Here is a 17,088-nt window from a genome sequence, read left to right on the forward strand (position 1 = left end):
ATTTCTAACAGTTATAATATTAAAGAATATAAAAAGTACATTAAAACTATATTAATTTAAATTAAAAATTCAATGTAATATATTTTTATTGAATTGTTTAAGTCACTGTAAGCTATGAAATTACATTGCGTAAGTACTAATTTAAAACGTTGGTTTTGAATTAATTAAAACAAAGTAACTTTATGAGTACCTATAATGTTTGACAAATTGGAAAAGGTTAGTATTTTCACTTTATATTCAATATTTTCGAAACTGAAACTAATAAAATACATCTTTGTACCTATTATAGTGTGGATAATCTTAAATGATATCAAACAAAATATTAGAACAGCTAGAAGTCCAGTCTAGTTTTGCTGTAAGTTTTCGATATTTAAACTTCTCACATTAAACAAAATATTCTTAACTGTGCCTTGTCGAAAAATAAGTAAAAATACTTCTTTGCAAAAGCGTGTGACTTATTTTCAACGCCATGACTGTTATTTTACAAAATTGAGTTCAAACAATACGTGGAAAGTAGTTAGGATCTTTTGACATTTAATGAAATGTTATTGTTGACTTTAAGTTTGAAACGTCCACATATAAGAGCGTTTAAGTATATCTTATGACTATTTTTATTTATCCAATTTAGAGATATCAACCATTATTTCCATTCTTCGTTCTAGAAAATTAAAAAAGTTAGTTTAGTTTAGTCTTATTAGTTAACCTATATTGAGTTCGTTATTTTTTATAAAGTTTAAATGTCAGTTTATGTATATTATGCATCTAGTTTATGTGTATAGTTTCTCTAGTAAATTTATAATATCATTAATAATGAAAAACAAAAAATGAAAAACATAGAGTACCAATAATTTCTATCCATACTACTCTATATAATAATTTTAAATTAATCACAGTTTAGGTACATTAACTGTATAAAACTTAAACAATGTAACTAGGTATGTTCGGTGTAAAACCTTATCAATATTCATTATTTTAGTAATAATATATTGATCTGTGATAACTTGTGTTATTTTCATATCTAACACAAATTATTAAATTATTATTCCATTTAAGTTAAATTTTATAAATATTTGAAAAATGTAAAAGCTCATTAAAATGTAATCATCCGAGCATGGTCCATTAAATTATTATTTAAGGATCCGTTGGACTGTAACGGTTAGGCATATGCAACCCGTCAAAAGATATATTATTATTTCGAGTGACACAAATCCTTACATGATTTATTTAACTACAGCTAATGATATGATTAGAAAACATATAGTTGAATAAATAATTAATAAATAATTATTATTTATCGACCACAAATAAGCGTATATATATTTTTTTCTATTATATATTATATACTATAGATATTATTGTTATTATTATACTTAAAAGTCCTTTTAAATCCTACTTAAAGCTTATTATTTGGAACTTTAAATATAAAATGAATGTATTGTGGGTTCGAAAACAAAAAATCGGTCTTATACGAAGAATGCAAAATAAATCAGAATAATATAATAATGTAAGGCGTCATAAGGTTTTCTCCCCCAGGGCTCTATTTACATTTATACCCAGTCATGGTTTTTAAAAACCAAATATTACTAAATATAATATGCACAATATATTATTTTCTGCCAAATAAATTAAGTTTCATAAATTTAATTTTAGTAAGTTGCCTTTTTTTAACCTACTTAGATATTTGAAACCTCAATACATTAAAAATATTCAATTCGTCTTAATATTAGCCAGTAAATTTAATTCAGTATTTTTTTTTTTTTTTTATGTAAAGTATACAGTTAGTTTGTTTTGTAGGTACACGCCATATACAATATTTTATAAAATACTATTTTAAAAATGTTTTATTTTTTAGATAATAAGTACCATTCGTTTTACAATAAAAATCAATATTATTACTATTTATTTTTCACTCATCAAATTGTCCCTGAAGGTTTTTAAAAAAATGTGGTACATGACTTTCTCACAGGAAAAATAACTAAAAAAAGTTTTATGTTCAGTTATTCAGTACATGCGTGTGTATACTGTGTACTTCAGTTGTTATATATTTAAAATATATGTGTATAGTCACATATCGATCGTATGGTACATGGAAATAATACAAACGTACATTTACTTGCCCAAACTACATAAACTACATAATATTTTAAGTATAAACCAGTCTTACACGATAATAATCTAAGTAAATACATTATATAATATATACAAACTAATAAAATAAATCGCTTTTTCGAATCATTAACATCAAAAAGCTGTATGTAAAATCTAAGTTTTACACGATGAAAATGGTATTCTGTTAATAATAGATGATTTTATGAATAATAAATTAATAAAATATGTTTCTCCGTTCTAGTATTAAATTATATCATTTACATACAATGAAACTATTTAACGGCAGTGTCTAAAACTTCTCGTCCAAGATTTTGATTGATCGTTAATAATTGACATTATTTCTCACTGTGTAAAGCAATTCGTTGAAGTCTTGTTGATATTTTCGATATAATCATTAAACATTGATAAACAGATGTTAAAATGTACATTTAATGTTAATGATAAATATTATCTACTGTTGTATAATATATTACTTTACTATTTAGCACTTTAATTAGCGTTAATAAGAATTTCAATTGCGCTATATAATACTGAATAATATGTTACCATAAATGTTATTTAACACAACAGTGACTATCATATATTTTCTACTTCCCTAAAAGGTACGTTTCTATTGCGGTTTATTTTAAACCGATAAAGTAAAATAGATTAGTCAAATGGATGGAAATATTGCAAATGATGTAAGTCCATATACATAGACATTGTGCACATAAATCATGTTGTATATTAGACAGACAATACGGGCTTACTGTAATTATAAATATATAATATTGTTATGTTATAATATCGCATGTTATGTTACTCGACGTTATGCTTAGAATATCTTATAATATTGTTTTTTTATAAAATAAATCGGAGACCGAAAAAAATAAACTAAGACAGAGCTTGTTTATCGAGCCTATAACGTTTTGTTTCGGTGGTGAGATTTTAAAACTTCCAATATCACTATGTTTGCACAAAGACTTTGCGTAATATATCGTATGGATAGAATAATACAATCAGCGCTTGAATTGTGGGGACTTAGAGCACAATGGATTAACCTAATGCCCGAATTAATTAGTAATCAAATTACAATTAAATGTTTATCAATGATACTGTCAATAAATAAATTAAACAATTTTATAGATTTTATAATTTTTTAAATCATTGTTGATTTTATTTTAGACTAGATAGATTCTTAAAGTCGGCGTGACGCATGTTTGCTAATAACTGTTATTATTTATTTATTAATAGTCTATACTAAAAGTATTTAATAAAACTGTTAATTATATATTTTTTTTTATCTAGTTATTAGTTAAGCTATCAACATAGAAACTTTAATTAAAAAATAAAAAATTGTTATTTGTGACAGCTGAATTTAATATGTAATTTTTTTTGAGTAAATATAAATCTACGTCACTAACATGAATTTATTTTAACGATGTAAGTATACAAAATATTAATGTAGTAAAACTTTCAGTGAATTTGTGGTACACTCATTGGAACGCAAGTTTAAAATAATCTAACCGAGATCCTTTACTTAATCTTTCACAACTTGAGCACTAAATATGGTTTATTTGAAACGTAACATATTAACTGGAAAAATAAATAAGTCCATTATTACATACAACTAGTTTTTATTTAAGAATTATTGTTGCGCAAAATCAATTCAAGACTAAAAGATATAATAATATATTTGAAAATTCGTTCAGGCCAGTCGATATGAAAATTCGATTCATACTGAAAATCACCGAATCGGAACTTGCAAATTATAAAAATAACGATAGGACCAATTTAAATACCCACGACCAATAACAAGTGCTAAATTTTGTCAACAATAGCTCTGCGTTCAAATTTCGTTATGAAAATTGTTATTTTTCGCGTAATGGTTACGTCACATTACGATAGGTACAAATAATGGTAGTTCTGTTGTTGTTTTGACGATCAGCAACGTTGGCGTAAACTAAGGAGGAAACAAAAGAATAACCTTATATATAAACATAAAGTGATGTACAGAATGTTTTCATTGGTTAGGTTGAGTTATATATACCTATTATGAATTTATAATACGATATTTAGCTCAGATATTACATTATAGTACAGATTTAGTAAATTTTATCTCTGGTTAAAGCAACATAAAACAAAGTTTGACCTCCATCACTAAAATTTTAAGACTGCTCTAGTTATGACATTTATTGACTCAGCAAAAGCATAGTTAATATTATATATCGGTAATCCATTTAAATTATTTTTTTTTAAATATACTTTTTATCGCTATCATTTTTTAAAGACAACATGAATTTTTAATTCCTTATTTGGATTTAACAAAATATTTTTTGAATACATAAAAATCGAAATTTTAGACGTTAATTAATAAGTGAAGTAGAGTGGTAGAAACATGTACTAGCATTCATAAAATTGTATTGCACTACCCCACTCATCAAGACTTCAAATAATTATTAATTATAACTAATTAATAATTTATCCGAGATTGTATATATTATATTTTTATAAATCGATATACTCCGAATACTATTCTGTTTCGATATATAAAGTTAAAAATGTATGGCATTCAATACTTAAAAATGATAACCATAAAAAAATAGTAAAAAAAATTATTTAAACATCTTGCTTTGTAAGTTGTAACGATTTTAAATCAGGTATAATATAAAAGACTCGCTCTATACTTACAACTCGGCACTTTGGACTTACGCCGGAGTGTATGCATACCGCGGGTACATATTGTTGGTTGTAGGAGTATGTTGGGTCAGACGGGAGAACATTGAGTAGTGGGGTGGATATTGGTTAAGGGGTGGCTGTTAGGGTTATGTTGGGTCATAGAGCGAAACGTATTAGCATCAGCTGCGTTTGCGATTTCACACATAAATATGTTATAACTTATAACATATTGTAATGATTACGTTTGGTTTTACGCCAAATAATCATTATACACTCACTGGACTTAAATCCAGATTTTGGTGTATTTTTTAATGTATTTGTCTGTTTTTCTCCTTCAAGTACAGATATTTAATATTAAAATGGTAAATTTATTTCTAATTTTCAAACAGTTGTTAAATTTATAACGATAAAATAACAGATTGCCAACACTATGTGTCCATTTCACCATAATGTACGAACAATATTGTAGTTAAGTTTGTCGATTAAACGTGTAGATAAAACCGAATAGCGTTTTTATTATTTTTTTTTTTTTTTTTACTATTTTTGAACATATTAACCGTCGATTAATAATAAAATTTGTGATTGGAAATATAATCAGTATTTAAGTGCCTAGGTAAAAAAACTATGTTCATAGAGTTAAGTTTATAAATTATTAAATCATATTATGCATTTAAAATGTGTAAAAATAAAATGTTACAATTCTATAAAATAAAAGATTGGATTTAATTGATTTATTACAACCATCGCTCGAATAATCATTAAACAATATACAAGTAGCATAATATAATATTGTACAGATTTTTTCGTAAATATTTATTTATAATAATATTATTGTTTATGTATTGTATATTATTGATCAAAACGTAGTTGATTAATGATCTTCTTGCAATGCAACACGTAACACTTCACGTCGGATCGCTATATTTTTTAGCATATTATTTTCTTAATATATGAAAAATAATAATTTGTAACAAATAAAATAGTTTTTTTTTTTCATAAATACGCGTAGCTATAATAATACGAGTAGTAAACACAACAAACGGGCATATTTCTGCTTCTGAGGTATTGAATAACAATAATATGCTATACGTCATTTGGTTACCTATATATAAGATCATTAAATACTATATGTATAACACTAATACGCCTATGGATGTAAATAATTTGCTATTGAGATTGTTTTCATTTTAATACCATCATGACGTATATTGCACAATACGCATATAGTTAAAATGTCATTTCGACTTACGCTTGATCCGCTTGGCTGCATCAAATTTCCTATGGTTGCAATCTGGTGATTTTCTTCGACTGAGTAAAGTCTGTGAAAAGATAAAAAGAAAGAAAAATAAATTAATACATTTCGCCATCATTTATGGTATTGTAATATTTCGCGTTAGACTTGTCGACATAATATTAAAAGATAACACCGATATAGCTCTGAATACTAAATTAACTGTGTTTATAATATTATTACACACGCAGAGGATGTGTCTAGTCGCTTATGACGCTTTTTTAACGATTTTGTTTTCTTTTAAATTTAAACGTCTCACGATAGATGAGAATAACAAGATTGAGAAATAACACAAAAAAACCAACGCCGTACGATTGCTTATGATACGCAACGTTAATAATAGGTACCGGCTAACAATGCCTTGCTATAAACATTAATATTGTAGATATACACACCGTATTTGCGTTCCGCGATGTCAGTTGCAATACATAATAAATACGTCTTCGTCTAGTGTACACCGCAGCAACGTAATATTGTATAGTGATTAAATCTATATGATATCATATGAACGATTGTGTGGCCATTATTGTTTGTTTTCGAGTCGTTAGAATCGATTCGCGCATGTTGTAGGTAATGTTGTAAATATTCTATTTCACGCATGCACGCGCAATGATGCGCACACATTCAATTAAAATGTGGTGTAATAAATTATCATCCGTACGTTTGTCGATATTTGAAATAGAATATTAAGCGAATTTTGTTAAAAAGTATTTATACCGTTTGATTTATCTTTTTTTTCCAACGGTTTTATTCATGCCCTAGTGACCTCTATTCTGGTGGATACTTCGACTCAAAACATTTGAACTCATCGTTTTCTCAACCACCCACTCAACTCATTGTTAAAGTTTAAATCTATTACAGACTTACACATAATAGATTCTATTGAATTTTAAGGTATCGTAATAATAACTATAAAATTAACGCATTTTTTTTAAAAAAAAACTTTTGATGAATGATTTAAAAAAAATCTTATACGAACTAAGTAACTATATTAATTATCAAACAAATACGTGCTAAGCTGATGTGTGTATGAAACTTTTTGTGCGTTTTACCATATACAAATTAAAATAATAATTAAAAGTAAGTATATAATATTTTTTTTAAATCAATAACTCCGACATTTTGTTTAGCATCGAATACACGTATTAAAATCACTTTATATTTGTATAAATCGAAAAACACGAAACAAAAATTAAAGTTCTGCCTCGTACTACTCTTACCAAATATTTTATATTTTTTTAATTTCCCAAATATATTTAAATTTAATATATAATAAAACAGATCTGTTTCATCTCTACCAAAATCTACGCTTAATCATAAAAATAAATTAAAAACGATTTTACAGTCGACACAATCAATTCTAAAAAAAAAATTAAAAGAGCTTATCTTATTTTATTGAAGTCGTATAACAAATAAATATTTAAAAACGGTTACTTTAAATAATACAAAATAAAGTAAATAAATAATAATAAGATGGAAAATATTGTGCTAAACGAAAACGTATAGCCAATTATAAACGAGACCTTAGTTACTCTGGATAAGTACCTAGTTACCTAAATGTATTAATGCACGTATCATAAATTATTATGTATGAAGTACAAGTTTAATTTCTAATTAGTTCACCCGTTTTCAAGTTATGCCCTTACCAAGGAACATCATTTCATTTTTATATGTATTAAGATTTAGGTAGTGACTGACAATCAAAAATAATTTCACAATTATTATATTATATTATACAATTGATAGATAACCCTTCCCCCTCAAAATTATCGAATCACCAACGCAACATATATAACGTGGATGTTAATGATAGAAAGTTTACGTTTAAATTTAGTTTAATAATTATTCAAAAATATAGTTTTTATTTAAGCAATTAAATGAATTCAACTATATTAAATGAATAATATAATTTGTTGTAAATAATATTTTATTTATTTCTTTTTTTTTAATATTTAAATAAATATTTAGTTAACAATATATTTATCTATGTCAATTTACGTATGAAAATTGCTTAATATAATATTACATTGTTGTACTCGTACATTTAATTATGTTCTATCTATGTCAAAGTAATTTTATTTATATTTTTTTCATATTATTCCGTCAGAAAATATAGGCTTGTAAAATTATAATAAATTCATAAAACGTTGGTGAAACATAATATATTTCGCAACACATAAAAAACAACTTTGTACATTTTAAAGTTCGGAAGTACAAATGCCAGGGCATTTGACACATTAAAGATGCATAAAAATAATTCTTCGTTTCAAATTCCTCATGTCTGTGTGTTTCGATTCAATTTTCACCCCTCCCCCTTTTCTGCCTGATATCTTAGTTTTTTCTCAAACGTTTGGTTTGGTCTGGTTATCAAAAGTACAAATTTTCAAAATGAGGAGAGGGTCATTAAAATTGACCTTCACTACGTGTAATAATTATAATATGCATAACCATTAACCATATATTATCAAACTTTATATACCTACGTAATTTTACTCACAATATCAAGTTTGTTCGTATTATTTTTGTTTTTATCTTTCATTGTGTATAACATGATAGTTATAAAATTAAATAACTATTTAAATATAAATTAATGTAGTACTATAATAATTTTCAAGTCGTTAAGGCGAAATAAAAATTGATTAAAAATATAAATAAAAATGTATTCGGATGATGACTGATAAAATATTTTTATTCTGTCATATTATTGTAGCGGGGAAACGTGTCCATTCGTTTAGATCTTTAAACTTAAAAATACAATCTAAATTATATTTTAAAATTTAAATAATGTTTACTGTAATTTTATTCATTACTCGAATTAAAATATTCAATGTTACTAAAAAAATAAATACAATTTTAAAACGTGTTAAATGTATTCATATTTAATCAAAATTATTTGTGTGTTAATAATTTTACTAACTTATGTCCGAATTGATTGTTTAGTAATTTGCTTATAAGTATTTTTTATTTTTCAACAAAAATATAAAAAAACATATACAACTTTACGGTTTAAAAATTTTTAAGTCGGAATTATGTGTTATTTCTATAGTGGTTGTACGGTAAACTCCATTATAAACACTGCTTGACATTGTTATTTGTATACTATTTGTTATTCATAATAAAATATGTACAGACTCTAGGTCGTAGTTATTATAAATCCCGTTTATTCAAACGCTTCGTTGTTAGAAACCAAAAATTACTTATTTTTAATATTAAAAATATTAAAAAAAAAAGAAAAACGAAAATAAGTATGTAAGTACTAGTACTCTCTATTGCCAGAAGTATTTTTGTACCTATATTTTTTTACCGGTTTACATATAACTATTATTAATTCATGAAACGTTAGTTTTATTAAACATCTCACCGGTGAATAATAATGTATTATTTTATACTGCTATCTGACACAATTATATATCTTATATATAAGATATATATATATATATATAATTTGTTATAATTTACGGGGTTTTTTGGTGGGAATAGGAGAAGGTAAACTTTGAATTACGTTTCGTTCTCTTGATACGATAATATAATATGATATATTGGCGTAGTTTTTACAGTATACATAAAATAGAAACTTATATAAGTTTAACCTCGATGAATTTAATGTCCTCTATAAAACCACCATCACTACAGACAGCTATTACACAATGTAAACACATTATGAGTGATTCACCAAGAAAGCTCACCCCTTTTTATTCTCCAATAATGAAATTATTCAAAATCGTATGCTTAGAATTAAAAACATTATTAAACAAAATATCTATTAAATAATGTAGTATACAAATAAGAGGTTCTCATTTTAAAAACAGGAGTTTTTATAAAAATAATACACCCTTTTAAGTAATAAAAAAATATTTATAAATTGAAAATAATGTCTTTAAGTGTATTCAAAAATTTCAAAAATCATAAGTTGAACAAATTTATTGTTATACAGGGAAAAAATTGGAGTACATATGCTTATTATTTGGTGAATCTCTCTCAATATTATCGGTGCGCAAACAGTATAATAATATTGTTCTACATTGTTTTGATAAAAACGCATCACTGCCGGCCATAGTATATATTTTAGATGAATTTAGTTTACCGAAAATAAAATTTAATTTTCAGCGAATGGCGTAAAAATAATCAAAAATAATAATATATCGGGCACGCACAATAATACCTGTATTTGGCGTGGTATTTACGAACGAGAGCGAATTAAATTGCACTGAAAACAATAAATTACACCGACGAACAGAATAATGGTTTACACATTTCTGGTATAAAACTAGGGTAGGTACCATAAAAAACAAAGACTGTTAAAACTATAATTTTTGTCCATTTATTGTTATATTGAGATATAGATAGTTTCACATATTATTATTTATTTATTTTTTTACATGACTATTATTATTATATTGTTTTAATTTCAAAATGTATAGGTAATATTTTCAGTAGAAAAAATTATTATATTCAAAATAAGTACTTTCATATACATACTACTTAACTTACTACTGATAAAATCTTTTTAAATAAGTTTTTTTATTTTGAGAGGTATAAGGAAACTATAAAAAAACAACGGTTAAACGAATGTTTTGTCAATTAATCACATTATTAAAGTAACACTATAGGAACGCCAGCAAAGTATTTATATGACATACATATAATATTCGTCTGTACCTCATTAGTTTTATCCAATTGCCTTATAGTTGCCGTCGACGTACAATAATACATAATAATACATATTACCTCGAAATTAAGACGTACCTCGAAGTACGTGGGTGTGGCTACAATATAGATTTGTGTCCAGACGTTTCGGTTTTTTTAAACTTTGTCTCGGTGTAGAAAAAATCTTTATCAGGGTTTTGAGATTATGATCCAAAATATAATTAATTTATATTGCATAATTTGATAATAACATTATATTACATTTTTATGGTATCTCCTGTTTTTTCATACCTATTTTTCAACAATGAGATTTTGAGTGTTAAGAACTGTTTAAAATGACTAAAGAAATAAAAAATACGATTATTAATAATACTTTCTTGTTATTATTAACAGTTGTAAAAGATTTGTAGGATTAAATCGTTATTTAATCGTTACAATGTCTATTATTTATTTATTTTTTTTTTTACTGTACTTATTTAAAAAAAATTGAAAATTTTAACGGTAGAGAAGAAACTCATCGATTTCCTCAATATTACCTATGTCAGCATAAGTACACATTACACAATATTCAAATTGAAACAAATGTATTATATTTTTATATTTTTAAGTAGTATAAGTGCTTTTTCAAATTTAAATTTAAAAAATGACTTGAATATTGAAATAGTATACATCATTATTTACCCTTACGATGCATAAATTGTAATTCATTCAAACAGTTTCTGCATGATTCTTATAAACTTCCGACAATTTATGATGTTCCGAAAATTACCCATTACTATACATAGAAGTCATATGCTAATTATTACCATGTGGTGAAAATAAATAAGATATGTCTTGCAGTCAAAGAAGCACCTTTGCGTAACACTGAAAAACACGTGAAAACGTATAAGATTAATGAAAATACGAAAGAAATATGACTACATTCATAGCACGGTAAATCACTGTAAGCTACATAAGAAATCAAATATAACGACTCAGTTATTATAATTTTGTCTGTGACAGACACAGGAGGAATGTACGTGCAGGACGATTGTCTGTATCAGCCGGTTTCAAAGTTTGTTATGTGAACGTACATGTTCCACTCACTCCATACGACTATTTTAATCAAGTATATGAAAATATAAGAATATTAAATTTCGTTTTTAAACTGTTGTTTTTAGTCAAACATAAAACTCAGCAATTTCCCTGGCTATTATATATCTTAAAGTTGAAAAATTAGGGTTGAGTTAGAGACCCATGAAACTTAAACTATTTTCTAAGGGTACTGAGGCCGTAAAAGTTTGTAAACCGCTGGTCTATAAAAAAAATCAAAAATAGTATATTTTAACCAAGTATGTACACGCGTATAGATTATCTACCACAGCTGAATTCACATCGAGAACGCAAACAATAAGTGGACAAGTCTACATAGTAAACTTAATAAATAATATTGTACAACTCCTCCTGGCCAACAACGTGGTAAAAATGATTCTAGTGACTAAAGTGCCGCTAATATGTTACAAATTTTAGAATTTAACAAAATATTTAATATTACAGAAGAATTTTTTTTATACTTTCCAATGTTTTAATACATATCTTAAGCTATTTTTCATTCTTTTTTTCAAAACATAATATAAATAGTACTAAAAAATACGAATTTACTATGAATACTATGAATTTGTCATTAAAGTAGAATAATGATAATAAATAGAACTGTTTTATTTCTCACTTGTTGTATTAGTAATACACTAATGCATTATAATATAATAGCTTTTAATCACAGATAAAATAAATAAAATAAACTAGATTGCTAACTTTGACATCACTGATACAGTGCCTGTGAAATTGATTGAAGCCATTGAACGCTCATTTAATGTTTTATTTTCGTTATCACTTATCACTCGTACCTATAAGATACACAGAACAAGTGTAAGATAACTTAAGATAAATTTGATTATTACTTATTATCAACATTAAATGAATGTTACCCATTGGCCTTTTTTTAAATGGCGGCGGATGGTGGGTTTACGTCTTATCACAGTTAGCAATCTTGTTTATTCTATATATCTGTATTTTTAATGGGTACACGAAAAATTATGGGCTTTTATCATACAAATTATAATAATTCGATAATAAATTATTCAAATATCAGTTTAAAGTTATAACATCATAAACTGTAAAAATTCCAAAAATGGTTGTTTTGTTTTTACAAAAATAAAAAATCTGGGCTTGTAGTTTATGTGTATGCTTTAATTTCACATAGAGATAAATATTTTTAAAAATATAAATTAAATGTCCGATTTATTTAGAAAATTATATACATTAAACATTAAAAATACAATTCTACAGATTTGGAAAATAAAAAAACTTTGATTTGAAAAAATAAATAAAAATTATTGGATTTAGACTTGTAATAATCGGTAAAATAATAATATCGACCATTGTTTACTCTGAATTGTCTCGTATAGTGGTTATGCGAAAAACAGGACGTATAAATTTGGTTTCTTAGCCATCGTTGTTCCGAATCGAATAACTTCGACTGAGACCGATAGAACTAAAAATTAATAACAACACGACAATACAATGATGATGATAATATAATAACAATAATAATAATATAATATCGCCACGACAAAATAATAAATACACCAGCTACGACTTATAAATTATAGCATCTCGTGAGTATAAAAAATATTTTACTTGGACCTTCTCGGAACACTATCACCCCACCGCGATCCTAATGTATTTATCGCGTTTTTAAACATATATAATATACTTTACTACGTGTAAAATTAATGGCATGTCTCAAATACATGTATAGGTATTTGAGCGCGTACTTTGCGTACTTGCAAGTACTCATTGTATATACAATGTACCTACTAACCATTTAGTATGTTTTCGGCATATTGTATTCTGTTAACGTTTATTATATTATTATTGTGACCTATATGAGCAATCTCTCTACATTTCTCCCTGTCAAAAGACTCGATAATCAGTGGTGTGGAAAGTATATTATAAAAAAAAAATATTATAGTAATAAATTATCCACAAAAATGTAAATGTTTAAATACAAAATAAATGTCTAGGGCTAAGCAATTGCATTAGACAAAAGTCGTTCACCACATCACTGACGACCATTTGCAACTGATGAAGACCCGTCATCGATTTACTATACGTATAATACAGAGTCCGGCAAAAAACTTCCCATATTTCAAGAGGAAGTTGCAAATAAACAAATAAACAAATAGAAAAAATTCTTTAATTTTTTTCTTATAAATATTATACCATTTTTAATTATTTATTTTAAACATTATATCGGTTAATTGGTGTCCTCCATTGTTAACACATTCACGAAGCCTTTCCCGATAGTTTTCCATAACTCTTTGTCATTTCTGGTGTAACAGAGGCCAGTGCATGGTAATTGGCTACTTAAATGCTTGTAGAGATGCGGGGCGATGATCGTACACTGTGACTTTAAATATCTCCAAAGAACGTAATCACGGGGTGATCACGTTAAAAAGTTTAAATTTAGACATTTTTTTTTTTAAATCACGTTTTATTTTCGTTTTTTTTTTTTTTATTGGTTTTTATTTCGTTTTTTTTTTTTTGTTTTTGGTCCCTCGACATTACATCTACTAAAAATGGCACGTATACCACTATCCATCGATACCCTATCCACTGTTGTACCATCAGCACAACTCACGCAGCGCTATTTCTAAATAAGGGGGGTTTTTTTGACGGACCCTGTATTATTATGATACTAAGAGACGGATTGCCGATCAGAGTATTATTTTACTATACTGCATAAGAAGTATGTTTGTCGTATTTTTTGGAATCCCTGTACTGCAATCGACTCAGAACAGGTTGAGAGAGCTCATCGTAATGTTTTGTGCTTTTCCATTTACTAACTTTGAATTCTTTGTTCACCAAACGATTATATGCCCCCGCATAAGGAGCATATACGTATACGGACAATTAGTCCCGGGACAATTGGTCCAGGCATAAAAATGCCGTATGCGGACAATCGGTCCCCATCATAATTGTATACACCAACAATTGGTCCCCGGCCAATTTTCTTTTAAGACAATTACTAACAAACAGAATGTATCAATTTTAATTTAATCATGGTTGAAATACTTGAAATATATTTCAACCACCAATTTTTTTACCACATTTATGGAGTGTATATATAATGTATCAAAAAAGTCTATGCCCGAACTAATAACATACCTGAAGCATTTAACAATAAATTTCCATGGTATTTTTTAGATCTGTCCTCATACGACATGATTGCTAAATTTGGTACACACTGTTTATGGCTCGTAGGGTTTTATGTTTTTTTGGATTATTGAGTACCAATAATGGTAGTTGGTACACAGTGACGTAATCACGAAAAAAACTATTAATTATTACGGTCAAACGGTTATCACGAGTCAAATGGTGCGTGTGAGTACCAGTATTGGTATTCAAAGCGTTCGAGGACAGCTCTATAAAAACACCGTGTCGTACGAGATAAATCATGAGAGTACCAACTATGGTAATCGCGTGGCCGTCAACTTGTTAAAAAAATTTTTGAAACTTTTAAGTGATAGAGAAAAAAACATTGTATATATTTGTAATAGCTTTTATATTAACTTTTCAAAAGATGAACTTTTGAATTATTTGTATAGCTTAAGATAAATATTTTCCAGGCTTTCGTAAATTATAATTATTATTGTAATTATATGTATGATTAAGAACCAATTGTCCTTGATCCAGAGTATATATATACTATACATTAGTATATAGTAGTACATTAGTTATATAGTATGTCTATACATTAAAACCTTTATTAATTGACCCTTCCAATACTGAACAATTTTAAATTCTCCGGCAAAGGTATATGCTTATAATAAGAGTTATAACCTCTTTAGTGGACACTAAAAACTGGTAGCAAAATTAAAATTTACCTTTCATAAAATGTTTATCTTTTATACATTTTGTTCAAATTTAATCTTATCATAATTGTTTTTCTATTCGAAAAATGATAAATGTTTCGATAATGTATTCGGTAAGAAGAGGAGATCGTATTATCAATGACAGCAAATTTGCAAATTCATTGTGAAAAGCAGAAACAATTTACACAAAAAAAGATTACAGATTTTTTAATTGTACATAAACATAACACATTTATATACCCACTTTTTACTACATACATATTATATATATATATATATATATATATAATAATAATAAATTAATATTTCAATACATACCAATTTCAATGTATGTATATGTATAACCAATTCTCTATAACATCACCCTATAGTGGACATTTAGTAATTTCTCGTAAATGTTCACAATAAAGAGGTTTCACTGTACATAGTTACCTATGTAAAAAGGAGCTTATTTCGTGAAAAATAAAATGAAAATAGTGCTGACAACCAATGTGTCCACGGAATCGTGGGAATGGTAGGCATGAGACTTCCAATAGGGAGATGTGCACAAAGGCTACCATAATGGATGCGATACATGAATACACGAATAATAATGATAAGCTCCCAAAGTCAGGTCAGGTTAGACTAAGCATGCGTCTCACGCATGTTCGCGGCGTGTTAGGTACTTTTACCCGTCCTACCCTGATACACTGACGGTTGGTTTACCGTTTACTTGCGAATCACGTAGCACAAACCGTAGCGTTGCAGAAAAAAATATTTCATTCGAAAGTTTGGGTTTCGTCATATTGTTTGGGCAAGGTGGTAGGTATAAATGTTTACGAAGACTATATTTCGAATATACTGAGTCGGTAAACTATCAATTCAAAAAAAAAAAATATTACATTTTTTTGTCTACTGATGTTTAATTGGTTATTTAATAAAATGTAATATATATATATATATATGGGGCTGGCTATATTATGAAAAAAAAATGTGTTATTCTATTAAACGTCAATATAAAAAATTATGAAAATATTCATAAAAATTTAACTATAAAATAAATATACAGTACTACATCATAATATCATCCAAAATATTGATAATTAAAAAAAAAATAATAAATCTAATTAACTTGTTAATATTCAAGACAATGACAATACCTAATAATAATCATTATGATATATTTAACTGTAAGATTAACACAAATAGAATGACTAAACATAGCTTTAAATATAAAATATATCAATTAAAATCTTATTAAGACTCAAATTTTTAAAGGTAAAATGTAAATAATACGAGACATTTAAAAAAATATATTTTAGAAATAACATAAGTAATAAAAACACTAATATTTAGTATTATAAATATCAAAGTAAAAAAAATATTGTAATGATTAAAATCTAAACAACAATAATCTTTATTCCATACAGCCAAGAAACTTAAGTAATAATATCTTTCAAAGTTTGAACAAAATAATGTTTCTGTTTT

General features: G+C 26.5%; 1 protein-coding gene across 1 annotated transcript in view; it reads right to left on the reverse strand.

Moving 5' to 3' along the window:
• LOC113554952 (cAMP-specific 3',5'-cyclic phosphodiesterase) overlaps positions 1–17,088 on the reverse strand; it is a 612,877-nt gene that overhangs the window by 592,159 nt on the left and 3,630 nt on the right. Inside the window, exon 2 of the mRNA XM_026959110.1 lies at positions 6,017–6,086. Within this exon, the coding sequence (XP_026814911.1) occupies positions 6,017–6,037 (21 nt within the window). The 5' untranslated portion in view covers positions 6,038–6,086. The remainder of the gene's footprint in view (positions 1–6,016; positions 6,087–17,088) is intronic.

This window comes from Rhopalosiphum maidis, chromosome 2 (genome assembly GCF_003676215.2).
Source record: "Rhopalosiphum maidis isolate BTI-1 chromosome 2, ASM367621v3, whole genome shotgun sequence".
Lineage (NCBI taxonomy): Eukaryota > Metazoa > Arthropoda > Insecta > Hemiptera > Aphididae > Rhopalosiphum > Rhopalosiphum maidis.